At 39.1% G+C, this 26,264-nt stretch overlaps 2 protein-coding genes across 7 annotated transcripts in view; one reads left to right on the top strand and one right to left on the bottom strand.

The window, feature by feature from the left end:
• Positions 1-3,132, top strand: part of CCDC181 (coiled-coil domain containing 181) — a 28,507-nt gene extending 25,375 nt beyond the window's left edge. For 2 of the 4 annotated variants that reach the window (XM_042924969.1, XM_042924970.1), the window contains exons 5-6: positions 347-501; positions 2,790-3,132. In XM_042924969.1, the coding sequence (XP_042780903.1) occupies positions 347-501; positions 2,790-2,949 (315 nt within the window). In that variant the 3' untranslated portion in view covers positions 2,950-3,132. Of the gene's footprint in view, positions 1-346; positions 502-1,257; positions 1,420-2,789 lie in introns of those variants that run through there. The other 2 variants (XM_042924971.1, XM_042924972.1) reach the window with 2 other exon arrangements.
• A 3,754-nt stretch (positions 3,133-6,886) lies between these two features.
• The window catches only part of BLZF1 (basic leucine zipper nuclear factor 1), a 29,765-nt gene continuing 10,387 nt past the window's right edge, over positions 6,887-26,264 (bottom strand). For all 3 annotated transcript variants that reach the window (XM_042925967.1, XM_042925968.1, XM_042925969.1), the window contains exons 3-7: positions 25,094-25,533; positions 22,504-22,703; positions 20,005-20,133; positions 16,640-16,859; positions 6,887-8,217 (exon numbers count right to left, since the gene is read on the bottom strand). In XM_042925967.1, the coding sequence (XP_042781901.1) occupies positions 8,032-8,217; positions 16,640-16,859; positions 20,005-20,133; positions 22,504-22,703; positions 25,094-25,533 (1,175 nt within the window). In that variant the 3' untranslated portion in view covers positions 6,887-8,031. The remainder of the gene's footprint in view (positions 8,218-16,639; positions 16,860-20,004; positions 20,134-22,503; positions 22,704-25,093; positions 25,534-26,264) is intronic.

Raw genomic sequence — 26,264 nt, 5'->3', positions numbered from 1 at the left:
TGTGCCAGTGTGAAAAATTACTTTACTTGTCAAAGGGCTCTCATCATTGAAAAGTTTGCAAATCACTGCATTTAAACCTTCTTCATTTATTGCTTACCTCAATAAGACTTTTGAAAGGCGCTGGATGGCAATGAATACAGTGTTGGGTTTTCTGACGGGGGGCAATCAGTGGTGCGAGTCAAAGGCGATATATTTTGTTTGGATGCTAGGAGTGCAGGTAGCGAGGTTGGCATTATTAAGAAAAATTGATGAGTGGAACACATATTCTTGTAGGGTCCTATAGTCAGGGCCTCAGAAAGCTGTTTTGGTGTATTGAAAATTAAATAAAGCTTGTTTTTGTAACCAGCAGGAAAACCGAGATCCACAACAAGCTTTTCGATTATGGCTTAAAAAAAAGCACGAAGAGCAGCTGAGAGAAAGAAAGACAGAAGAACTACGAAAGCAGGAGGAATGTTTATTCTTCCTTAAAGGGACCGAAGGCCGCGAAAGGGCCTTTAAACAGTAAGTCACAGGCAGGGCATGTTTCCCCTTTTCTCACAGTCATTGTAGAGAGTTATATCGTCAAGAAAGCTTGGAAAAAAAATACCACAAAATATTTTATTGCTTATATTACATATCTATTCAGTTTTAAGTCCACACTTCTGAAACCTGAGAAAACTCTTTAGCTCCATACTATGCATTGTATCTATATACCATTCTTTCTTTCTTCAAGGTATTTTCTATTTTTTTTTTTTTTTTTTTTTTTAAATTTTTTTTTTTTTAACATTTATTTTTGAGACACAGAGAGACAGAGCATGAACAGGGGAGGGTCAGAGAGAGGGAGACACAGAATCTGAAACAGGCTCCAGGCTCTGAGCTGTCAGCACAGAGCCTGACGCGGGGCTCGAACTCACAGCCCTCACAGACCACGAGATCATGACCTGAGCTGAAGTCGGCCGCTTAACCGACTGAGCCACCCAGGCGCCCCGTCTATTTTTTATGTTTATTTATTTTTGGAGATGGGGGAGGGGCGGAGAGTGAGGGAGACAGAATCCCTCGTAGCTTCTGGGCTGTCAGCACAGAGCTCCATGTGGGTCCCAATCTCACAAATCGTGAGATCATGACCTGAGCTGATACCAAGAGTGCGACGCTTAACTGACTGAGCCACCCAGGCGCCCCTCTTCAAGATATTTTCAATACCAAAATTATTTTATATTTCACCAGTCTGATAACCTTTGATAGCCTGCCATTTATTTTGTTATCTTGTTCACTTCTTAGAGAAACGGACCAAAGACTGTTTACAGCTTCTCTTATACACTCCTCAGAAAAACTGAATAAAGAGTTGCATTTCCCAAGAAATATTTTTATGTAAAGACAGACAGGCTGAGGAGGAAGATCTGTACAAACCAAATGGAAAAAGAGATTTTGGACACATACTTTCGAGGCAAACCTGATCTTTTCAGTTACCTGGTGGATACTTTGTATTACCTGACTAATTGTGAGGAAACAGACCTGGTTTCAGAATTTTGCCAGCAGGCCTTGGGAGAGGCAATGAGTCCAGTTGTTTGAAGTTCCTTTCTTTCCTGTCTTTTTTGCTGTCTCTGTCTTTGTTTCTGTGCTTCTTTCTTCCTTTCCTTTTTTTTTTTTTAACATATAATTATCATAACAGAAGCAGTAAATGTGCATTGTGGAAATGGAGGCAGAAAAGTCACATTTTCATCACCCAGAGATCACTGTTAGTACCTTAGTGCATATCTTTTCTCTATACATACATTTATAATTTTAAAATATAAATTGAGATCATACTGGTTATACTGTTCTGTAATCTGCTTATTTTTATTGACGATCTCATCTAATACCCAGTCCAGAATCCTATTTTTTCCCAGTTGACCCCTAAATGACTACAGTTAATTTGCTCAAAGTAGTGTCTAATTCAGGACCACACAACCTTGGCTTAGATGCTTCAGTCTATTCAGTTCTGACACAGTTATTTCGTTGTTTAGGGTTATTTCTGAAAACAAGTGTGTATACACACGCATACCACATATATACTTTCATCTGTGTGTATACAGTTATTTGGGGGTTATTTTACCTAAGCAAGGTTATAGATTCAAATTGGTTAGAATGTGGACTCTTCTTCACCATAGAGCACATTAATGTCTACCAAGAACGAGGTAACCTACCTTTTTCTTTCTTTCTTTCTTTCTTTCTCTTTCTTTTCTTTCTTTCTCTTTTTCTTTCTTTCTGTCTTTTCCTTTCTTTCTTTCTTTTTTTTTTTAACTTAAATTTTAGTTAACATTCGATGCAGTATTGGTTTCAGGAGTAGAATTCAGTGATTCATCACTTACATACAACACCCAGTGCTCATTGCAAGTGGTAAGGCAATATTTCTGTATGTTGGTATTCTTAACCTAACTGAGCCATGTTTTAGAATACAGCTAGTTGCAAAAAATAAGTTATTTGGAATCTATCAAATACTTGATTGCTTAGAAAATCATATTAAAAAAAAGAATAGGACCTTTATCACATGTGAAATATTAGATTTATTACTAAAAACCCAGTTTTTTTAGCTGGCAGTTTCATTGTAAGAGAAACTTAATTTTAAGTATTTGATTGCAAATGTGACTGTGCTTCCTTGTGTGATCATAGGGGATAAGTCTGAAATTTTTCAGTTAGTACTTTAATAATTTTTGTTGTGACTACAGCATTTCAATGTAAAGAACTCAATTTCCTTTAATAGCCTGCAGTAGTAACTTTACAGCAAAAGAGAGGTGTATACTCACCAGTTCTGATCATATCTTTTTCTGCAGATGGCTACGAAGGAAACGGATCGAAAAACTAGCAGAGCAACAAGCTGTCAGAGAAAGAACTAGACAGCTCCGACTAGAAGCAAAGCATTCTAAACAATTGCAGAGCCACCTACATATGTCAGAAGCCAAAGCTTTTCGTTTTACTGATCATTATAACTGAAAGTATCTTAAATACTTCATTTGGAAGCTGCTGCCCTCAGAATTTTGTATATCATTTCTAATGGCCTGTGTGCTTTGGTCATACTCGAAATTATGGAAATGCTATTTATCTTTTGGTGATACTGACAGTGAATTTATCTTTTTTTTTTTTTAACACTAAACAAAATAAATTTCTTCCCTCGCATTGCTGTATTGTGTTATACCGTAGTCCGTGCAACAAATTGAACAACGAATGAACGCTAGATTCCTTTACTTGTAATTTATTGGCATTTCTAGCTGGAAAGAACATAAGAAAGGGACAAATTTCTATTCTTGGTCTCTCTTATTATTAAAAAAAGATGGCAATAGAACATTTCATAAAGCTGTAGTGACCTCTTAAACAAGCCTGGTTCAAGGCCTTAAACAAAATCCTGCCTATGACAACTTTGAGTTTGAATAGCTGTGGCAAAAGCTGAGGAATAGGGTGGGCTTACTTCCTCATGTTCTTTACAAAATGAAGATAGTAATTATGCATCCAATTTTGGTATGTTACAAAATTAGCTGGCTCTTATTTAGAGTTTATGGTGTACATGGTATTGTTGGAGATGCTTTACGTAAATCATTTGCTTTAATCCTTGTAACAACCCTACTGGTCTTGTTTTGCAGATGAGGAAACTAAAATATAGAGGGGAGCAGTTTGCTCACAGGCTGTGATCTGCATGATTGCAAAATCTTCTCTCTGAGGCATGTTATAAAGTTTACATACCTTGGTAGATGTGAAATATTTAAGACTAAGACTATACAGGAATCTGACACGTGGAGGAACAGTACTCAAAATGTGTAAGAGCATTTAAAGGGTGGAGGACAAAGGCACCCATACAAGTGTGATTGGAGACTGGAGAATCAGTGTAGGAGTTCTGTTAAAGCTTCAAAGGACACGGCTCTCGTCAACTGGGTATTCGTACTTTAATCACTCGACCCTAAATGAGAAAACACGGAATCATTGAATCCTGTCTCAACTTCTTACGGCACTTTCAGCATACACCAGATAATTTAAAATTCCGTTATAACTAGTTTGGGTTGCTTACAGTTATCGTTAATGATACAAAGCAACTTAACATTTGAATATTCCACAACAGTTTTACAAAAAAGGCTGTTGGAATTTTGATAGAGATCACAGTGAACCTATAGATTGTTTTGGGTAGTACTGTCATTTTAATAAAATTACCTTCCAACCCATAATAGCACAGATGTCTTTTCATTCAGTGCAGCAACATTGCTGCAGTTTTCACCGTACAAGTCTTTCACCTTCTTGGTTGAATTTATTTACAGATATTTTATTCTTTTGGATTCCACTGCAAATGGAATTGTCTTCTTAATTTGTTGTATATTCAAAACAAATGAATTTTTGCATTGATACACTGTGAAATGTTGCTGAATTTATCAGCACTAGAGTTTTTGTAGATTTCTTGGAATTTTCTACATGTGGGATAACATCACCTGTGAATAGAAATAGTTTTACTTCTTCCTTTCCAAATTGGATTCCTTTTCTTTTTCATGACTGATTACTTTGGCTAAGACTTCCAGTATAGTGTAGAATAGTGGTGATAAAAGTGGGCATCCTTGTCTTGTTCTTGATCTTAAAAGGAAAGGTTTTAGTCATTCACTATTGAGGATGATGTTAGCTGTGGGGTTTTCCATAAATGCTTATAAAGTTGAAGTTCGTACCACTCTATTCTACTTATTCCTATTCTTTGGTCCCTATTTTTCTGAGTGCTTTTATCATAAAAGGGTGTTGGATTTTATCAAAAGTTCTTTCTGCATCAAGTGAACTCATCATGTAGTTTTTCCCTTTTGTCCTCTTATATGATGTGTGTATATCCTATACGTATGATATACACATTGTGTGTGTGTATGATATACTACATTGGTTGATTTTCTTATGTTGAACTACCCTTGCATTCCTGAGATAAATACCACTTGGTCATGGTATATAATCCCTTTACTGTGCTGTTGTAGTTTGCTGGGAATTTGTTGAGGAACTTTTTCATCTATATTCATAAGAATATATGGCATTGGAAAGTTTTTTTTGTTTTTTTTTTACCGACTTAATCTGTTATGGGCCTGTTCACATTTTCTATTTCTTCTTGTGTCAGTTTTGGTAATTTGTGTGTTTCTAGGATTTGTCCACTTTCCTCTAGTTTATTTGTTGAAGTACTATTACTCCTTTTTGTTTGTTTTACTTATTTGAGGTTGGTAATAATTCCCCCACTTTCATTTCTGATTTTAGTTATTTGCATCTTCTTTTTTTCTTAGTCTGGCTGTAGGTTTGTCAATTTTGTGGGTCTTTTCAAAGAACCAATTTTCTATTTCCTTGATACTGTTTTTATGTTCTCTATTTTATCTCTGCTCTAGTTTTGATTTCCTTCGTTCTGCTAGCTTTGGACTTAAGTTTGCTCTTTTTTTTCTAGGTCCTTAGGTATGATGTTAGGTTGTCGATTTGAGATCATTTTCTTTTTCTTTTGTTTAGCTCAATTAATTGTTATCTTTATTATTGTTACTATTCTTGACATTCTTCAACCATTGCAGAAGTGTGCTGTTGGCTTGTGGTTATGAGTATATGCACAATTTTTTGTGTGTGTGATAAAATATATATAACAAAGCTTACCATTTTGGCCATTTTTAAAATGTATAATTCAGGGGCATTAAGTATATTCATATTGTAACACCATCATGACTTGCCATCTTCAGAATTTTTCATCATCCCAGCAGACTCTGTAATAATTAACTCCCTGTTCTGCCTTCCCTTGACTCCCCATAACCACTATTCTACCTTCTGTCACTATGAATTTATTTCATGTACCTACACTTTGTCCTTTTATTTCACTTCGTGTAACGTATTAAAGGTTCATTTATGCTTTGGCATATACCAGATTTTCAGTCCTTTTTAAGGCTAATATTCCACTGCACATATATACCACATTTTGCTTATCAATGGATAATCAAATGGATAAGGATGCATGCATCCATCAAAGGACACCTATGTTACTTTCACCTTCCTTTTGGCTACACGAATAATGCTGCTGTGAACACTGGTATACAACTATTTGGGTCCTTGCTTTCAATTCTTTTGGGTGTTTACCTACAAGTGAATTGCTGGATCATATGGTAATTCTTTGATTTTTTTTTTAAATTTTATTTTAGAAAGAGAACGTGAGCTGGAGAGGGGCAGAGGGAGAGAGAGAATCCCAAGCAGAGCTCGGGATTCTTGACGCAGGGCTCCATTCCACGACCTGAACCGAAATCAAGAGTCTGATGCTCAACCGACTGAGCCACCTAGGTGCCCGTGTTTAATTTTTTGAGGAACTACCATACTGTCTTCAACAGTGGTTGCACCATTTTACATTCTCACCAGTAACGTACAAGGGTTCTAATTTCTCCACATCCATGTCAATGCTTATTTTCCTTCTTTGATAAGTGGCCATTGTAATGGGCATGAAGTGATACTGATTAATGATGTTGAGAATCTTTTGATATGTTATTGGCATTTTGTACATCTTTGTTTAGGAAATGTCTCTTCATGTCCTTTGCCCATTTTTTAATTAGGTTTGTTTTTTGGTTGCTGAGTTGTAGACCTTTATTCTGACTAGACCCTTATTAGCTATATGATTTGCAAATATTTTCTTTGGTTCTGTAGGTTGCCTTTTCATTTTGTGGATACTGTCCTTTGATTAAAAAGTTTTTAATTTTGATGAAGTTAACTATTTTTTTCTCTTCTTGCCTGTGCTTTTGGTGTCATATCCAAGAAATCATTGCCAAATCCAATGTCATGAAGCTTTCCTCTATGTTTTCCTCAAGTTTTATGCTAAGTAAACCTAAAGGAAAGGCTGAAGAATCAACTATAAATAGTATAAGTTAGAGGAAGACTTGACAAGCACATTAAATCAATATACAAAATAAAGAATGTAGAGAAATTTATTGCCATTTCAAAGTATAACTCTGATGAGTCAGACAAAAAAAACCATTAAGATGACATTAAAATATGTTATTTGACCAGATTTGTCTTCAGGAGATTTCTCTTTTGATAGACAGTTCTGCACCTACTATGGTGTAATCTGGTGGAAACATATTGTGGATATTTTTAAAGACCTATAAAAAGGGTGTTTTATGATGGTGCATCATAAACAATTATTAATTAATTGATGGATTTCATTTTTCATTTTGTACAATGTTCCAAAAAGATTCCACTTTCTCTGCCACATTTTATATCAAATTGGATATTCCTACTGTGTTGCATTTGTCAAAATGAGCTCAGTGGAATCTGTTTTCTTTATATATGTCAAGTTGCACCCGTTCAAACTATGGCATTCCCCACACAAAACCAACATAATATGTTTTGCTGAAACACTTGCTAATATGCTGGTAAAATACTTTTAATTTTTCTAACATGTAGCATTTGGTTTTAAAATATTAGTCCCTTCACCCATAGTATTTCCATGAGCCTCCTTTGTAGCCCCAACAAAATCACCAAAAAGGGAATGGACACTCCCTCCACCCATCCCCCTGGCTATTATTCCTTGAGAGTAGGGGCCAGAAAACTTTCTGTAAAGGACCTGATAGGAAATATTTTAAGCTCTGCAGGCCATACAAGCCCTGTTGCATCTATTCGATTGTACTGCTGTGGTGTAAAAAAACAAAACAAAAAACCAGAAACTAACCGGAGACAACAGTAAATGAGTGGTGTGGCCGCATATGACCCACCTTGCATTAAGAGTACCAAAAGTTAAGTCTGCTCATATTAAATACACAGCAAGATATAACTTAGGGCTTAAAATAAAGGTGGAATCTTTTTCTTTCAGAGTCCTTTAGGAAAAGCATCATACAGTGCCTGCAAAGTTATCATCTCCTTTAAATATAGCTACACAGTTTCCTTCTTTTCTTACCCTGAGATACTTATTAAGAAAGGGTAATCTGTGGTCCAGTACATAAAACATCTTTGGGGATATAGATTACTTAAATAGAAAGTGATATTACTTCTACCATTGTAAGAACTCCAGCTCCCAGAGAAGCAAGTGCCTGTGGTGTGCCTCCGACACACTGAATGTTAAAGGACGATAAGTTCTCCCTGGCAGTGGTTGCAGCAATTGAAAGTTATGTTTTCATATCTAGTATAGGGATGAAATCGTCCAATATTTTTCTTTGTAGCAAGCAAGGTGGTTGGTGAAGACTCAGAAAATGGGTTATCAGGTGAGCCTTCTGTACAGGTAACTGGATCTAAAATGCGTAGAACCTAGGGAAAACAAGAGGTAATGTCAGATGAATGCATTAGGGACTGTAAAAGCCCTTGGCTTTATTGATTAATAGAAGTACTTATAAAACCCCATTTCATTCACATGTAACTACCAGAAAAAATAACATCTGAATGATGAATTTGATTGGTTAGAGAACTTCTCCCTTTTCAAAAAGCTCTAAATTATGAACGGTGTCTAGTTATGACATTACCTAGGTTGCCTAGTTTTCAAAAATGATGAAATTAATGTTCTTTTATGGATATTGGTGAAAAAGCATGAAAACACAGAAGAAAATATGATGGTTATATCAATTTAAGTGGCATCAGTTTTTACCCTTAACCAAAAAGCACCCACCACCTTCCTTCTATGATCTTTCATCAACTGCCTGGAATCAGGATTCTGCATTCTTCTACTGAAATTGTATTTCAAAGTTTATAATGAGTTACTTGTAAAATCAATGGCTTTTCATGCCTCTGTTTCTAGTTTATATGCAACATTTTATGCTAACAGTTATGTTCTTGTTCATGTTCTTGTTCATGTTCTTGGATGTCATAGAATCGTGCTCTCTGAATTCTTCTGCTCTGACACGTCCTGTTCTACGACCCACAACAGGAGGAACCTTTGGGTTGAATACAATTCTCCAGTGAAGGGCAAGGATAACACGCTTAGTTCATAGCTCCTGTTTGTCATGCTTACATGCGCCCAGCCATATTCACAGGAGGAGGATGGGTCGTGGTGCAAACGAGGTAGGCACTGCAGTTGGAAAGGAACTGGGAAAAGCAGCAGGGGAAAGAATGTTCTTGCTTTCTTGTGCAAGCCTGTGCCTTATGTAAGGAGCTTCCAGATGTGGTTGGATGTGCCTGTCTCTCTCAAGTTGTCCAGCAGGTTTTTTTCATTCTAAGTTACCAACATACCCAAAGGACTAGAGCTAATTTAAGAATGTCCTGGCACCATTTAAGGGCCACTGTTCTATTTTGGGACCTTTACTTTTCAACTAGATTGCTGCTTTTTCCACTGAGTTTTTGAGACCCTATTTTTGTAAAATTTGGTTGGGTGCTACAGGACAAGTAAAGACGAAGGGCTTAACGAAAACTTGCTCATAAATTTAGAAGGGAAAATAAGAAAAGTACTGAGATACTCTGTTATTACATTCTGTCTATAGAGAGAGAAACCACATACCAAAGGAGTTCGGTAGAAGGAGACTGAGATACCAGTACAGATAGGTTTCTGGATTTTAGCCTGAAGGTGACGGGGAAGGATTTTAAGCAGGATACCTTTCAGACAAACATGTTATATACTCAGTTGGAAGAGACGGGAAAGGGTAGGCATTAAAAGCAGACATGGGAAGAACAAAGAAAGGGAGTTTACTACAGTAAGCTAGCTAAGAAATGATGACCTTGAAGCAAAGGGGCTGAAAGGTTCAAGAGACCCTAAGAAAGGAGGACTGTTAGGTATGTTAACTAAGAGAACGTGGTGGATAAGAGATTGGGAAAAGGGGATCTAGAACATGCCCGCAGGATACCTAAAATCGTATAGTAAAACAGAACGGTCAGAGAAGAGAAAAGCCGGGAAGGTGTGCAGTTATGTAAGCCAAGGGAAGTGCGTGTTTCAAGGAAGTTGTCAGTTATACCACATACTACCGGCAGCAACTGAATAGGCAGTGACACAGCTTCCCAACAAGGAGAAGAGAAAGGATAAAGATGATGAATTTAGGGGCACCCGGGTGGCTCAGTCAGTTAAGCATCTGACTCTCGATTTTGGCTCAGGTCATGATCTCACGGTTTCGTGAGTTCGAGCCCCACACGGGGCTCTCTGCACAGGCAGCACAGAGCCTGCTTGGAATTCTCTCTCTCCTCCTCTCTCTGCCCCTTCCCCACTCACGCTGTCTCTGTCTCTCTCTCAAAAAAAAAAAAAAGATGATGAATTTAGTTTTGGGTATGGATGCATTCTGTAAACAGCTGAGCACCTACTATGTGTACGGGATTGCTGTGTCAGATCTTGAGGAAACATAAGATACGGTCCTCACCCTCACGGAGCTTGCAGTTAGGGAGAGAGGGGGCGAATCAAACAACTGCAACCGAACACGGCAAAGAGCTATCACAGATGAATGCACAAAACCCAATGGAAGCCTGTGGGAAGGTCCATCCGAGTTTGCCAGGGAGATTCGGGGAGGGCTGATTCTTAAAGGTGGAGAGGTGCTGCGAGGACAGTCCAGGCAGAACGTATACACAGAGGCTTGCAGTACAATGGCATGTCTGTGCAATGAGACGTGGTTGAGGCTGCTAGGATTTGAAGGGCACAGTGTAGGGACACCTGGCTAATAATCCTTGAGAAGAGACGGAATAAAGATTTTGAAAAGCCTTCTATATAATATGGAAGAATTGAGACTCAATAATGAGGGAGACTGGGAGCTGTGTGAACAGGAATACCAACACAAGTGGATTGACTTTTTCCTTTTTTGTTGGACCGGCATTTAAAAAATAACTCTCTGTAGAGAGAGACTCTAATTGCAGTAGAGGATGGCCTGGAGGCAGGTAAAAAGCGAGGGCTATTGGTAAAAAGGCTACTGCAATGATTGAGGCTGGAGGATAGGTGTTTGAACCTGAAGAGGGGGTAAAATAGAAGGAACTGATAGGATTTGTAAAACCAACAGGATTAGGGGGATGAAGAAAGTAAAAAAAAATGGTACCATTTACTGAGAAATTACTATATTTTGGAATCTTCTATGAGCTTTATATGCATTATTTTATGAAATACTTAAAACATCTATATAGAGGTATAGTTCACTAAGAGGGAGTACAGGGGGAAGTGGGTTCTTTTTCTTTTTGGGGGGAGGGGGAAATGCAAATGCAAAAGCAAGGAGAAAAGACCAGTTGTCCTATCTTCAGCTGTGTTTGAGATGCACATATGGAGGTGGCAAGCTGGACAGGTCTCTTGAACCCAGAAACAAAGATCTCCGTCGAAGTCCCAAGCACGGAGCTATGGGAACAGGATAGTCCCTGCAGAATACAGAAAGTCTGTTATGAGAGGAAAGGCTCAAGAGTGGGCACGGGAGGAGGATGCCTCACATCCCTGCAAAAGACTGAAAAAGAATGGTCACGGAGTAGTGAGGAGTCAGAAGTATATGGTGTTTCAGAAACTAAGGGAGTTTGAAAAGCATGGGGAACAGACTCCTATGGAACATCAACATTTAAAGGAGGACAAAAGGTGATGAGGAGGTGTCCTGAGAGGGAGTATGGGGGCCAAGAATGAGTGAGGTCAGAGAAGTCGAGAGGATATCAAGGAAGGAGAGCTGACACATGAACTAGGGTAATAAAGTGAGGAGGAGTTAAGATGGCAGAGGAGTAGGGGGACCCCAAGCTTGCCTCCTCCCTTGAACACAGCTAGATAAATATCAAATCATTCTGAACACCCAAGAGGACGTGAGGACCGAGAGAACAAAATTGCAAGTCTGCAAGTAGAATCCTGGAAGGTAGGAACCACAGAGAGTTGATTTGGGGGAGGTAAGAACTGCGTGCTGTGGAGGGGAGGGAGCCCTGCTTATGGAGACGCAAGGTATTCTAAGCAGCAGAGTACAAAATCTGATGTTTTACAAGTCCGCCCCCGCTGGGGTGGTGCTTGGCTTAGGGGTGACCCCGCAGGGAAGGAGGGTGGAGACCTGGGACTGGACAGCATGGTCTGACGATCCCTTGGGTCGCACGGGGAGAAACGGTTCCCCTGTTTTTGGGCGTGGTGGCAAGGCCTCTTGGGGACAGAAGGACAGGTGGTGCCGGTGTGCTGTACTGTTCCCAGGCATAGGGCTGGGGGTGCCGGCTGAGGGCAGCGAGCCTCTGAGCCACCGTGTGGCTGCGCGACTGCTTCCCCGGCACAGGCCGGAAATGGCAAAAGCTACGCAAGACCCTCTCCCGGAAGTTCAGCACACGCCATCCTGCGTGAGTCCCTAAAATCTGGGGTTTAGAAACCCAGCTGGGTGCCTGAGATAAAGCAGCTGGACACAGGCAGGGTGAAGGTAGGAATCTGATGGAATCCTGGGACACGAGAGTGGGGACTGTTCGCTCTTCTGTGAGGGGGACTTCTGAAGAGTGGCAGGCACGAGTTCTCCGCTCGGGGGATGAGAGAACAGGGCGACACCATTTGCCACCTGCCCGTCAGCACCCATCCACCTCAGTGAGCTGAACAGTGCCGCCAAGAGGAGACTGGAGGGGCCTAACGCCGAGACCCCCCCACCTGCACTGATGCGTCTCTAGAGGGCAAGTTGGCCTGAAAAAATCAGTGTGGAAGGCCCTCTCCCCAGAAGACCAGCACAAACCCCGTGCACGCACCGAGTCTACTGATCACAGAGTGCTGCAAAGCTTCAGATCTAGTGGAAATAGGCTCTAGTTTCCTTTCTTTTAATCTTTAAAATGTTTATTTATTTACATATATTTTACTTTTATTTTTTGGATCTGGCTTCTTTTAACAAAGAGTACAAAACACACATAGGCTGTAGCCTTTTTTTTTTTTTTTTTTTTTCTGGACAAACTTCCAAACTCCTGTGAGGCTAGCATTACCTTGATTCCAAAACTAGACGAAGACCCCACTAAAAAGAATTATAGGCCAATATCCCTGATAAACATGGATGCAAAAATTTTCAACAAGATATCAGCAAACTGAACCCAGCAATGCACTAAAAGAACTATTCACCATGATCAAGAGGCATTTGTTCCTGGGCTGCAGGGATGGTTCAGTATTTGCAAATCAATCAACATATATACCAAATTAATAAAAGAAAAAATAAGAACCATATGATCCTCTCAATAGATGCAGAAAGAGCATCTGATAAGATATAACATCCATTCTACCTCAACATCACAAAGGCCATATACGAAAGACTCACAGCTAATATCATCCTCAAAGGGGAAAAACTGAGAGCTTTCCTCTACAATCAGGAACAAGACAGGGATGTCCTCTCACCATTACTTTTTAACACAGTACTGGAAGTCTTAGCCTCAGCTCTCAGACAACAACAACAACAAAATAAAAGGCATCCAAATCGTCAAAGAAGAAGTAAAACTTTCATTATTTGCAGACGACATGATACTCTATGCAGAAAACCTGAAAGACTCCACCAAAAAATTGTCAGAATACATGAATTCAGTAAAGTTTCAGGATGTAAAATCAAGGCACAGAAATCAGCGGCATTTTTATACACCAATAATGAAGCAGCAGAAAAAGAAATCAAGAAATCGATCCCAACTACAATGGCACCAAACACTGTAAGATACATAGGAATAAACCTAACCAAAGAACTAAAGGATCTGTACTCTGAAAACTAGAAAATTTATGAAGGAAACTGAAGAGGGCACAAAGAAATGGAAAAAACATTCCATGCTCATGGATTGGAAGAACAAATATTGTTAAAATGTCTCTACTACTCAAACCAATCCACACATTTAATGCAATCCCTATCAAAATACCACTAGCATTTTTCGCAGAGCTAGAGCTAGAACAATCCTAAAATTTGTCTGGAAACACAAAAGACCCCGAATAGCCAAAGCAGTCCTGAAAAAGAAAAGCAAAGCTGGAAGCATCATGATTCTAGAGTTTAAACTTATCTATAAAGCTGCAGTCATCAAGACAGTATGGTACTGGCACAAAAACAGACATAGAAGTTAATGGAACAGAACAGAAAACCCACAAATAGACCCACAACTATATGGTCAAGTAATCCTCAACAAAGTAGGAAAGAATACCCAAAGGAAAGAAAGACAGTCTCTTCCACAAATGGCATTAGGAAAACTGGACGGTGACATACAGAAGAATGAAACTGGACCACTTTTTTTTTTTACACCATATGCAAAAATAAATTTAAAATGGATGAAACACCTAAATGTGAGACAGGAAACCATCAAAATCTTAGAGGAGAACACGGGCAGCAACCTCTTTGACCTTGGCTGCAGCAACTTCTTATTAGACTATTTGCTGGAGGTAAGAGAAACAAAAGCAAATGTGAACTATTGTGGGACTTTATCAAGATAAAAAGCCTCTGCACAGCGAAGGAAACAATTGACAAGAGTAAAAGGCAGCCTATGGAATGGGAGAAGATATTTGCAGATGACATATTGGATAAAGGGTTAGTATCCAAAACCTATAAAGAACTTATCAAACTCAACACCAAGAAAATAAATAATCCAGTGAAGAAATGGGCAGAAGACATGAACAGACACTTTTACAAAGACATCCATATGACTAACAGACACATGAAAAGATGCTCAACATCACTCATCATTAGGGAAACACAAATCAAAACCACAATGAGATACCGCCTCACACCTGTCAGAATGGCTAAAATTAACAACCCAAGAAACAACAGGTATTGGTGAGGATGTGGGGAAAGAGGAGCCCTCCTGCACTTCTGGTGGGAATGCCAACTGGTGCACACACTCTGGGAAACAGTATGGAGGGTCCTTAACAAGTTAGAGATACAACTACCCTATGACCCAGCAACTGTACTACTAGGCATTTACCCCAAGGATACAAAAAATGCTGATTTGAAGGGGTACATGCACCCCAATGTTTACAGCAGCATTAAAAACACTAGTCAAACCATGGAAAGGACCCAAATGTCCAATGAATGATGAATGGATAGAGAAGATGTGTATACACACACACACACACACACACACACACACACACACTGGAATGTTACTTAGCCATCAAAAAGAATGAAATTTTGCCATTTGGAATGATGTGGATAGAACTAGAATGTATTCGGATAAGCAGAATGTCAGTCAGAGGAAGATGAATACCATATGATTTCACTCAGTGGAATTTATGAAACAAAACAGATGAACATATGGGAGGGGGAAAAAAGAGAGAGGAAAACCAACCATAAGAGACTCTTAACTATAGACAACAAACTGAGGGCTGATGGAGGGAGGTGGGTGGGGGATGGGCTAGATGGATAGTGGGTAGGTACTAAGGAGGGCACTTGTTATGATGAACACTTGGGTGTTTTATGTGAATGATGAATCCCTGAATTCTACTCCTGAAGCCAGTATTGCACTGTATGTTAACTAACTAGAATTTAGATAAAAATCTGAAAAGAAAAAAATCTGGTAAAAAAGCATTTAAATGTTCATGACCTTTATATGAGCACGTTTTGAGAAGAGCAGAGCTGGAAGGCTACTGGGATTAGCATGGCAGGAACTGAGGAATGGATGGTACATGAATACAAACAAGTATGGACCGTTTGTCCAACGTTCTCGCTTGTAAAGGTGATAAGGCCACATCAGAGAACTTAAGATAGAGAGATTTTTCTTTTTTAGGCTTCTAGGTATCATGTGGGACCTTGAAGGAATTTTCTGCCTGTGCCTTCTTTTTTTTGTGAACTAAGAACCAAAGTCATCTACTGAATGTGAGGCTATAATCTGACAGGTACAGAAACAAGGCAAGTGCCGAACTGACAAAGGACTGACATTTTCGGGGTACCTGAGGGATGATAAGGGAGAAAGATACTTAAAATTGAAATATAGGCAAGTTATGGAAGGAAAAGAAGCCAGGGGAGTGAGCTGATGAGATGAAATTAAAAAACGTAGGGATCGAGGGAATAAAAATTATGTGATCGAGGAACCGGGGCAATTAAAGCAATCAGGGCTTGGAAAGAAGAGTTGAGATCACAGGTCATGGAGAGAGGTGTTGAGTTGATTTTAAAAGTGAACCATTCTGGTTAAGGACAAGGCCTGCGATAGGGACACAGGAGTAAGATACTGAAATGCAATAGAGGTGACTTTGGTTAGGACAGAACTGTGAGACCACAGTATTTAACAGCTTATCTGCATGAACCCTGAATTTACCCAGGCCTGTAGGTACCGGGTCTACACTATTTGATTCCGCAGTATTTGCCACATTCATATCTATACATGGGAATGAAATAATTTCTGATGTCAGAAGTAATCTATTATCAGCTCATGATAATAGCTAAAAGATAGGCCCTTTCAAAACAATCACATTTTTCTCCTGAAGGACATAGTAATAATGTTTTTTTAATGTTTATTTTTGAGAGAGAGGCAGAGCGTGAGTGGGGAGGAGCACAGAGAGAGGGAGACACAGAATCCGAAGCAGGCTCCAGGCTCCGAGCTGTCAGCACGGAGCCCGACGCGGGGCTCGAACCCACGAACCGCGAGATCATGACCTGAGCTGAAGTTGGACGCTTACCGACTGAGCCACCCAGGCGCCCCAAGAGTAATAATGTTTAAGAAATTAAAACACAAAGGAAGAAACAAGTTTTTCCAAGATCTCAAGCTCATTAGCATGAGAATCAGGTTTAGATTCCATAATTCCTAACTCCTAATCCCAAGCACTTTGTGTTATAACATATCACCTTTTGGTAAGGGGACAGTCTTAGAAGTTCCACAGTCACACAAGAGAGAAATATTTTACCGTTTCAGCCATTTTTTCTGCTGGGGTGCTGCAGAATTCAACTGGCGATGGAACCTTTTTTTGGCCGTTAGCACCGACATTTCCCAGAAGATGAGCATTGACCGCTTTTGCCAACTTGTGATTTGTTAACGCTAGTTCTGCCGTGGTGTGAGGTTGTGTACTTGGGTAGTAGGTTTGCTCTCTTCCCCACTGCAAAGAGACTAAGAGCTCCTCCAAGAGTCTGCATAGAACACAGAGGAACACTGAATATTAATAAGAGGATAAAACATAAAAATCAAGAATACTAAAGAAATGGGAAACATTCTTCTGGGATCAGGTAAGTATCTTTCTCGCATATCTTTTTCTCAGAGTTCAATAAATTGGAAATTCTGGTTAAAATCAGACTATAGAAAGCATTTATAGATTTATTAATGTCATTATCTGGAAGTCATCAACAAGCAGAACTTTTTTTTTAGTTCTCATATTTTAGTACAGGGACAATAAACTGGTATACTCATCTAGTGGTACAGAACTACTGATCTGATTTGTGTATCTATTATTTCCTTTTTCATGAGTTACATTAATTGAGTTTTGAAGGATAAGCCAACTTACAACTCCTAGGATGAAATGTACTTGGCCACGATGTAGAAACCTTTTTACATATTGCAGGATTTGATTCACTAAAATTCTGGTTAGGACTTTTGCATCTATGTTCATTGGAGATACCGGTCTGTAGTTTTCTTGTAATACCTCTGATTTTGGTATCAAGGTAATGCTGGCCTCATAAAGTGAGTTGGAAAGTGTTCCCTTCTGTTTTCTAGAAGAGTCTGTGTAAATTTGGCTTTCTTTCTTTCTTAGTTGTTTGCTGGTATTTACCAGTAAAGCTATGTAGGCGGCCTGGAATTTCCTTTATTAGAAGGTTTTTAACTGAAAATTCAATTGCTTTAATAGGTTAGGGCTATTCAGGTGACTTGTTCTTGAGTACCCTTTGGTAGTTTTGTGTCTTTTAAGGACTTTGTCCATTTCATTTAAGTTGTTGAATTTATTGGCATATAGTTGTTCATAACATCCCCACATCATCTTTTTTATGTCTATAGAATCTAGGTAATGTATGCCCTTCCTAATTCCTGACACTGGCAATATGTTTTTCTTTTTTTTCCCTGATTATACTGCCTAGAGGTTTCTTCGATTTATCTCATCAAAGAACTAGAATTGGCTATTTCATTTATCTCTGCTCTCATTCTTTTCTTCCTTCTGCTTAATTTGCTCTTTGTGTTTTTTTTTGAGAGCACAAGCAGGGGAAGGGCAGAGAGAGAGGGAGATACAGAATCCAAAGCAGGCTTCAGGCTCTGGGCTGTTAACAGAGCCGGATGTGGGCTCGAACTCACGAACAATGAAATCATGACCTGAGTCGAAGTCTGATGCTTAACTGACTGAGCCACCCAGGTGCCCCCTGCTCTTTGTGTTTCTTAAAGAGTAGGCTTAAATTACTGTCAGGACCTTTCTTCTTTTCTAAAATAAGTGTTTAAAGCTATGAATTTCCCTCTAAACACCGCTTTAGTTGCCTCCCACAAAATCTGATATTTTGATATATGGTTTACCCTCGAACAATGTGAGTTTGAACTGTGGAGGTCTACTTATGTGCTGATTTTTTTTTCAGTAAATATAGTATAGTACTGTAGATGTATTTTGTCTTCCTTATAATTTTAGTAATAGTTTCTTTTCTTTAGCTTATTTTATTATAAGAATATATTGGGGCGCCTGGGTGGCTCAGTCGGTTAAGCGTCCGACTTCAGCTCAGGTCACGATCTCGCGGTCCGTGAGTTCGAGCCCCGCGTCGGGCTCTGGGCTGATGGCTCAGAGCCTGGAGCCTGCTTCCGATTCTGTGACTCCCTCTCTCTCTGCCCCTCCCCCGTTCATGCTCTGTCTCTCTGTCTCAAAAATAAATAAACGTTAAAAAAAAAAATTAAAAAACAAAAAAAAAGGACATAGTGTATACTACATATGATATACAAAATATGTGTTAATCAACAATTTATGTTATTGGTAAGGCTTCTGGTTGAGAGTAGGCTATAAGTAGTTAAATTTTTGAGGAGTCAAAAGTTACCCATGGATTTTCAACTGCATGGGGGTGGGGGTCAGTCTCCTTCTCCTCATGTTGTTCAAGCGTCATATGTATTGTTTTCATTCTCATAATTTCCCCTGTGAGTTCTTCTTTGACCCTTACTGATTTGATTTGTAATAAATCAATTATAGTCCTTGACTTATGATGGTTTGATGATTTTTTTGACTATATGATGGTGCAAAAGCAATAACATTTAATTAAAACTATACTTTGAATTTTGAATTTTTATCTATTCCTGGTCTAGCAGTAGGCAGCACCATACTTTCTCATTTACTGGGCAGCAGAAGTGAGCCACAGCTCCCAGCAAGGTACGTGATCGGGAGGTAAACAATGAATACACTTACAAAATTCTGTACCTGAACAAGCATTCTGTTTTTTGCTTTCAGTGTAGTGTTCAAATCCCGAGATAGTCAACACCTTATAATAAAATGGGCTTTGTATTAGGTAATTTTGCCCAACTATAGGCTAATATACATGTTCAGCATGTTTAAGGTAGGCTAGGCTAAGTCATGATGTTCAGTAGGTTAGGTGTATTACATTAATTTTCAACACATGGTATTTTCACCTTGGATGACTTTACTGGGACATAACCCCACTGTAAGTCCAGGAAGATGTGTGTATAGAAGTACAAAGTACTTTTAAGAAAGACCATCAATTTTGATAGTTCTGGAGCATATGGTCATGAAAGTAAACTCTAATGCTAAAGAACAGTCCTCAAAAAGACCTCCCAAAGGAGAGACAGGTGCACTTTTTGGCTGCTACCAAAAAGTATACAGAAGTGCTACAACTATAAACAAAAACCACTTTGAAAACCAAAGATCAAAAAAATGGTTAGAGAGGGAGGGAGCCAAAACATAAGAGACTCCTAAAAACTGAGAACAAACAGGGTTGATGGGGGGTGGGAGGGAGGGGTGGGGGGTGATGGGTATTGAGGAGGGCACCTGTTGGGAAGAGCACTGGGTGTTGTATGGAAACCAATTTGACAATAAATTTCATAATAAAAAATAAAAATAAAAATAAATAAATAAAACCAAAGATCACTTCTATTATAGCTAGAATTATATATAAGAACGTAATTAAGAATGTAAGACGCACATGGTCTTATTTTTTTAGTCTTTCTCCCTTCTGGGCATCTATTTAAAAATGCTCCTCAAAGTATACGGTCAATAAGTTACTGCATGTAGAAATACTAAAGAACTATCACAGTAACAAAAATCGCAAAAGAAGGAAGAAGAGTTGAGAGTGGAAACAAGTGCCGTACTTCTGGGTAGCTATCATTTCCTGACGAAACTGTTCCCGTTCACTCAGGAGATCTTGAATGGCACTCTGTGCATCACGGTTTTGACGCTGTAAGCCTGCCCTGGAGTTGGTTAATTCATCTGCCATAACCCTGGAAAAGATGAAAATGTCACGTGTAAATTCCCTGATAATAAATTCTCCGGCTGTAAAGAAGTGAATGTGCTACCTTTGTAACTCATTTTCAAAAGCTTACAAAGATTTCACACGGTCAAGTTACTTCTCAGTTTTAAAGCATTTAAAAATATATATAATCTTAGAACTCATTAAAGGGATTTAAAAAATACGTGTCTACAAAATGACAAAAGAAAAGTTATTTAACTTTCCTTTAGAGAGACTTTTGGAATGTACCTCAATCTTATTCCAGATAAACCAAATTAAAAATAATAATAATTACATGTTTTTAAATACAGAAAATTTTAGAGGAAAACAAAAATGAGTTCCTATCACTCAGTTACCTCATTGTCTTTAGAAAAATATTAAAATAAGATACAAAAGGCTTTTATACAAGGGAAAACTAAGTCTTTCCTCCTGTCCAACATCCCCACCCTTCTTTTATAACCGATAAAGTTTCTTATATATTTCTCCAGAAAAAAAAAAATGTATGTATATGGCAACATAAAAGAATATGTTGAAAAATAAATACATCCACTTACTTACAAAAAAGGGGATTATTTAATACAAACTTTTCTATGCCTTTTTTTTTTTAAACCTTATAATTTATCTTGGTGATTTTTTTTCACATTAGTGAATATAGTGCATATCGCTTTCCCTTTTTCAAAAACAACAGCTTCATGGTTTCTTCTGATTGGATGTACCAAAATTTATTTAACCAGTTCTCTATGAATGGAATTGAAGCAAAATTTTAAAGTATGCTTGCTCATTTGGCTAAAAAAACTTTTTTTTTTTTTAATTTTTTTCATCTTTATTTTTGAGAGAAAGACAGTGTGAGCAGGGGAGGAGCAGAGAGAGAGGGAGACACAGAATCCGAAGCAGGCTGCAGGCCCCGAGCTGTCAGCACAGAACCCGACGCAGGGCTCGAACTCACAAACCGTGAGATCATGATCTGAGCCGAAGTCGGAGGCTTAACCGACTGAACCACCCAGGTGCCCCCCGTTCGGTTAAAAAATCTTAAACCTAAAATTAAAGTCTCGGACCACAGTGACTACCGACCAAAGATTAAATCAGTTAAATGTCAGTGAAGTCGAGTTTCAGTTTTATTGCCCTTCGAATGTTACTATCAGCATTGATAAGGATGTCAAGAAAGCTGCGTTTGGCAATAATCTGTATGACACACGCATGATTTGCCTCTTCACGTGTTCAGTCAGAATGAACTTGCACTCTAATAAGCAGTACATCCATTTCTCCACACACCATCCTATGTGAGCACAATTAGGAAACAAATTAAGGACTTTAAGAGCGTTGTCCATTACTGAAAAGTATCACAGATATTAAGACCTGAAGAAACACCTCCCTGCAAATTTCTTCATCACAGCCAGCGACTCTTACAGTACAGCCTCGAGACGTCCGGTGTCATGCGGGGAAATCTCGAGATGACTGAATTTATTAAACATGTGACGTGTGAGGCACGTGGGTAACACCCCACACTCTGGGCTCCAGTCACTGGGAGCTGGGAGGAGGGGCTTGAACAGACAAAGAATCACAACAGATAACGGAGTGTCCCAACTGTCTGTGGGCCTGGGCCAGGGCCCTGGGGGTTTCGCCTCTGCCGAAGAGTGGCCTCATTCGGCATGCCGTACGGATGATTTCGTTTGTGCACGGCGAGAAGAAGGCTGGGAAGCTCTCTTACATAATTAACATAGTTAAAAGAGCTACGAGAACACAGCATGGAAGAGAAATAATATTGGAGTTTTCCCGATAGGAGGTGGGAAGAAGCAGTATTGGCTTTTCGTGTGATTTTATTGATAAGACATCTGAGTTTCCAGTTTTGTCTTGGTTCTTAAATACTGTATCAGGGATGATTTCCCCTATAGATGAGTTACCTAGAATTCTGGAACGAGGGAGAATCCTGATACCACTTTTCCACGTAGGGAGACTGACCTCCCAGAGGAGGAAGACTCCACCTCTTTAAATATATGCAGTATTTGGGGCACCTGGGTGGCTCAGTCGGTTGAGTGTCCGACATCGGCTCAGGTCATGATCTCGCGGTCTGTGAGTTCGAGCCCCGCATCGGACTCTGTGCTGGCAGCTCAGAGCCTGGAGCCTGCTTTCGATTCTGTGTCTCCCTCTCTCTCTACCCCTCCCCTGCTCATGCTCTGTCTCTCTCTCTGTCAAAAATAAATAAACATTAAAAAAATTAAAAAAATAAATAAATAAATATAAGCAGTATTTTGACAGTCTGAGTCAGAAATTCTCACACTCGAGCCTGCTTTCTTGGGTCATAGGCGAAAAATCTGACAGAGCCCAAACCAGGAAATGAAATACTACTTAAAACAGAAAATACCTGCTCGCAAGGAATTTACTTCGCCATACATCACACTGTATTGACATACGTTCTAATTGTTCAGAAAGTTGAGCTGTGTTTTGACCTAGGGCTTCGTTTTCTAAAATAAGCTGATTTTTCTCACGGGCTAGACGTTCAAAGTGATACTGAAGATCATCCCCGACAGAAGCCACTAGCAGCTTTTTTAACTCACGATTGACCTAGAAGAAAACATGACCGTTACAATAAGCTCAAAGTAATGTCCCTGACTTCAATGTGGCAAAAGCGAAAAAGAGAAGCCAGGTTTCACGTACTTGGACCTCCATTACTTAAAGTGTATATCAAAAAACAACTATTAAATATTGGAGTTTTGTAATCCATACAAACCATATCTACCGCTATGTATTTGTATCTACGGTCCACGTGATTATAAACTAAGCCTCTTCTAATAAGAGTACCAATCATTATCATAAAAATTATACAGTGTTTCCAGTTAACATTTAAAGGCAAATATTAGAAAACTAAACCAATGAATTTTGCCAAAAAATGACATAAAGTGTTTTATTTTTTTAATCTTTCTCAGCATTTAGAAATTAATTCCTTCGTGTCATAGGATTTGTAAGAATTTAAGCAAAGAGAGCAATTCAGAATATTTATAAGCATGTTCTTTACTTTATCTAAAATGTGAAAATTAAAACGTAAATATCCAGTAGTAGGTATTGATATATAGTGCAGCAATGGAAGAACAGCGTTGCTATTAAAAATGCTATTGTATGATAGGAGACAAGATTCTAAGAGGTGAGTCCAGTTAGAGTGTCAGAGGTGCAGCAGTCCGGGTGAAAACTATTCTTGAGTATTCTAGTATCGCGTTATTGGAGAATATAGAAAAAGATCCTAAGGTTTGTTCATCAGGAGGGAAAACAAGAGCCTACCGTCTGGCATAGGGGGTGAAAAGGAAGTAGTTCAGGATAAACCCAAAAAATCCAAAATGCAAGTGACTAGGTAAATAGAGATATTTTGACCGAGACAAGGAATCAAAGAGAAGTAGACATTTGGAATTGTCTGGCTGGTGGTCTTCATTTACTTGGGGGCTGGAGGAGGTGGGTGATGGAGAAATACAGACGATGTGTTTAGATACACATTTAAATGAATTTGTAAAGATACATGTGCACGTCAAACATAGTTATCTGATGAAATATTCGGCCGTTATGGATTTCATTACAGTTTTTTTTCATAATTGAATTTTCTTCTCTATCCCCGATTTTGAAGGGTCTGCCAGGTAGGAGGGTTAAGACTTTTGGTTTCATGTAGAATTTATTTCCAGAAGTTGTGAGGAAGAAGCAGCGTGCATAGACAGGATTCCTACAACTCACAAGAGAACTATAGATGAATGTGGTTTAAACAAAGAATATTCAGAAAATCAAAGTTTTATTCTTTGCTGCCACCATTTGAAAATCCTGCCGAAGGCACAGCTGTGGTTTTTCTCCTTCACATCAGTCTTGCTTTAAGTAAGACTGAAATATATCAGGAAGCTGGGAGGGAAGGGTGCTAGATAACGGTAATCAGCTATTTTTGAAAAAGAGTAACGCAACAAAATTTCTTCTAATATTAACGTATGTGTAATTTGGAAGGCACTCTCGTGTTGCACCATCCATCATAGGTATGGGATATAGAAGAACAAACAAGTGATTAAAAACATGTTTACTTTATGTAACTTTCGGTTCCATTAAGTTAATCAAGGACAGTTGCTAAAAGGGGGACAGGATTTGTTGTTTTTCAATTTTGAATACATAAGTAAAAGAGTATATTATAATGAAAAAAATTGATACTGTAATAGAATATTCTGTGACGCCGGAAAATATTAATAACCAAAAATGGGGGTTTTAAGGCAAACGTGAACTCAATATGTATAACTGTGCATTTATATAGCTGGATGGTATAATTATGGTTGGTACTATTTTCATTTTTTTGTATTTTCGAAAATATTTACAATAAATATGTACTGCTTTTGTAATTAGAAATTAGGTATTTAAAAAATATTGAAGATCTATTTGGATAAGAACCACCAACCATAGTGTCACTTATAAAGGCTAACGACATCCAGCCAAAAGATGAAGAGTCTAATCGAGAAACAGAGGGTGAGAGGTAAGGTGATGTAAAGGCTAATGAAACACAATCGAGCACTAATAGACGGTTTTCCGTTTACAATGCTTACCCCACCATTTCTTCAACCCAAGTATTATGTGTGCATAAAGAAAAATACTTGGAACTTATGGATTCTTAAAACAGAAATCGTTAACTAGTCCGTTTCAGAGTCTAACTCGGTCAGGTTTGGGTTTGGAATTTTGTAACTGTGACTTCCTTGACACCTTATAGGTGGTCCTGTCCAAAGCACCTCACACGTGCATCTTCAACCAGGTTTAGGGTAGAAGTTCGCAACACATACTCGTTCTACTAGACGTGCTGAGAAAGAGAAATTTAAGAGAAAACTCTTCAGAGAAATGACAAGCCAGAACAAATGGCATTCCAAGAGGAAGGATAGTTTTCTAGTACGCAAGCTTAGAAGGTCCAGGTGTAAAGAGCAGTGCTCGTTAAGTCTATTGGTTCTTACCTCTGTCTGTACTCTGAGCTGGTTTGAAAGACCTTCTTTGTCCTGTAATAACCTTCTTTCAGAGTTCTTGAGCTTCTCCAGTACATTCTTTACCTCTGACAGTTCCTTTCTGGGTTCTCCAACGCCCTCCGACTGACCAAGGAATTCTCCTCTGTGATGTCCCAGAGACTTAACCTTTGCATTTTTGTTGGGGATATCATGGGTTATAGCAGCTTTGGGAACTAATATTCTTACGGCTTCGACTTCCACTGCCTTTTCGGCGAGGATCTTCCCTAGCTGAAGAACTCCTGGGCTGTCTCCTGGAACGGCTTTCTTCCGTGGGTTCTGAAGGATGTGATGCTTCACGGGCTGGATTCCAGAGGTAACTTCAACAGCTCTAGGTGGCTCCTCGGTTTCCATTCCATCTCCTGCTCCTCGGACTGGGGCTGCAGTGAGGGTGACTATAAAAGGGAAAACAAAGCATAAGCTACTTGCTAAAAGGAAATGCGGCCCAAATGCCAAGACATGCTTTACCCGACATTCAGAATTACTGACGCTAAAAAGAACGCAAAAGATTCAGAGTAACCGCGAGGTTTCAGAAACCATCAGGTGTCAAATAAAAGATGAGGAAAGTCTTACGGGTTCACACTTTCCTTCAGTAAATGGTTTCTCTCTTGGTAGAAAATGCGAGAGAGTTGGAATCAGGGTATTTGGTTCGGACCTCTATTTCCTAGTGTGACCCTGGGTAAATAATTTAACCCTCCGTGAATCTCTATTTCATGTTTTGCAAAATGACGATAACAGCAACAATGCTACAGGGTTGTGGTAAGAAAGAATATGCTAAGGCCAAGCACCCGGCACACTGTAGGCCCTTGATAACGTCAGTTAACTATAAACGTAAATACAAGCTACAGGCGTGCATTCTTGGGCCGTCTACCTCAAAACATACTCATCTGCTTTGTGAACTCTTGGCAGAGAATGCTTCGCACAAGCTACCTAACTGGACTGCTCAATACTCTTTCCTCTAGGCCCCAACAGGCCCTTGTTCCTGCCGCTTCTTCTTCTCTTAAATGGCTTCTTTTGCCACTCACTGTGATTTGTGATTCTAACTTACCCATAAGAAGTTAGCTTTGACTCCACTCTTTGCATTAAAGCCTCCCAACTGTCCCAGCACACTCTCTGCATGCCTAAA

This window comes from Panthera leo, chromosome F3 (assembly GCF_018350215.1).
Source record: "Panthera leo isolate Ple1 chromosome F3, P.leo_Ple1_pat1.1, whole genome shotgun sequence".
Classification (NCBI taxonomy): Eukaryota; Metazoa; Chordata; class Mammalia; order Carnivora; family Felidae; genus Panthera; species Panthera leo.
Note: the sequence above shows the minus strand (reverse complement) of the source record. Positions and strands in the feature narration are given on the sequence as shown.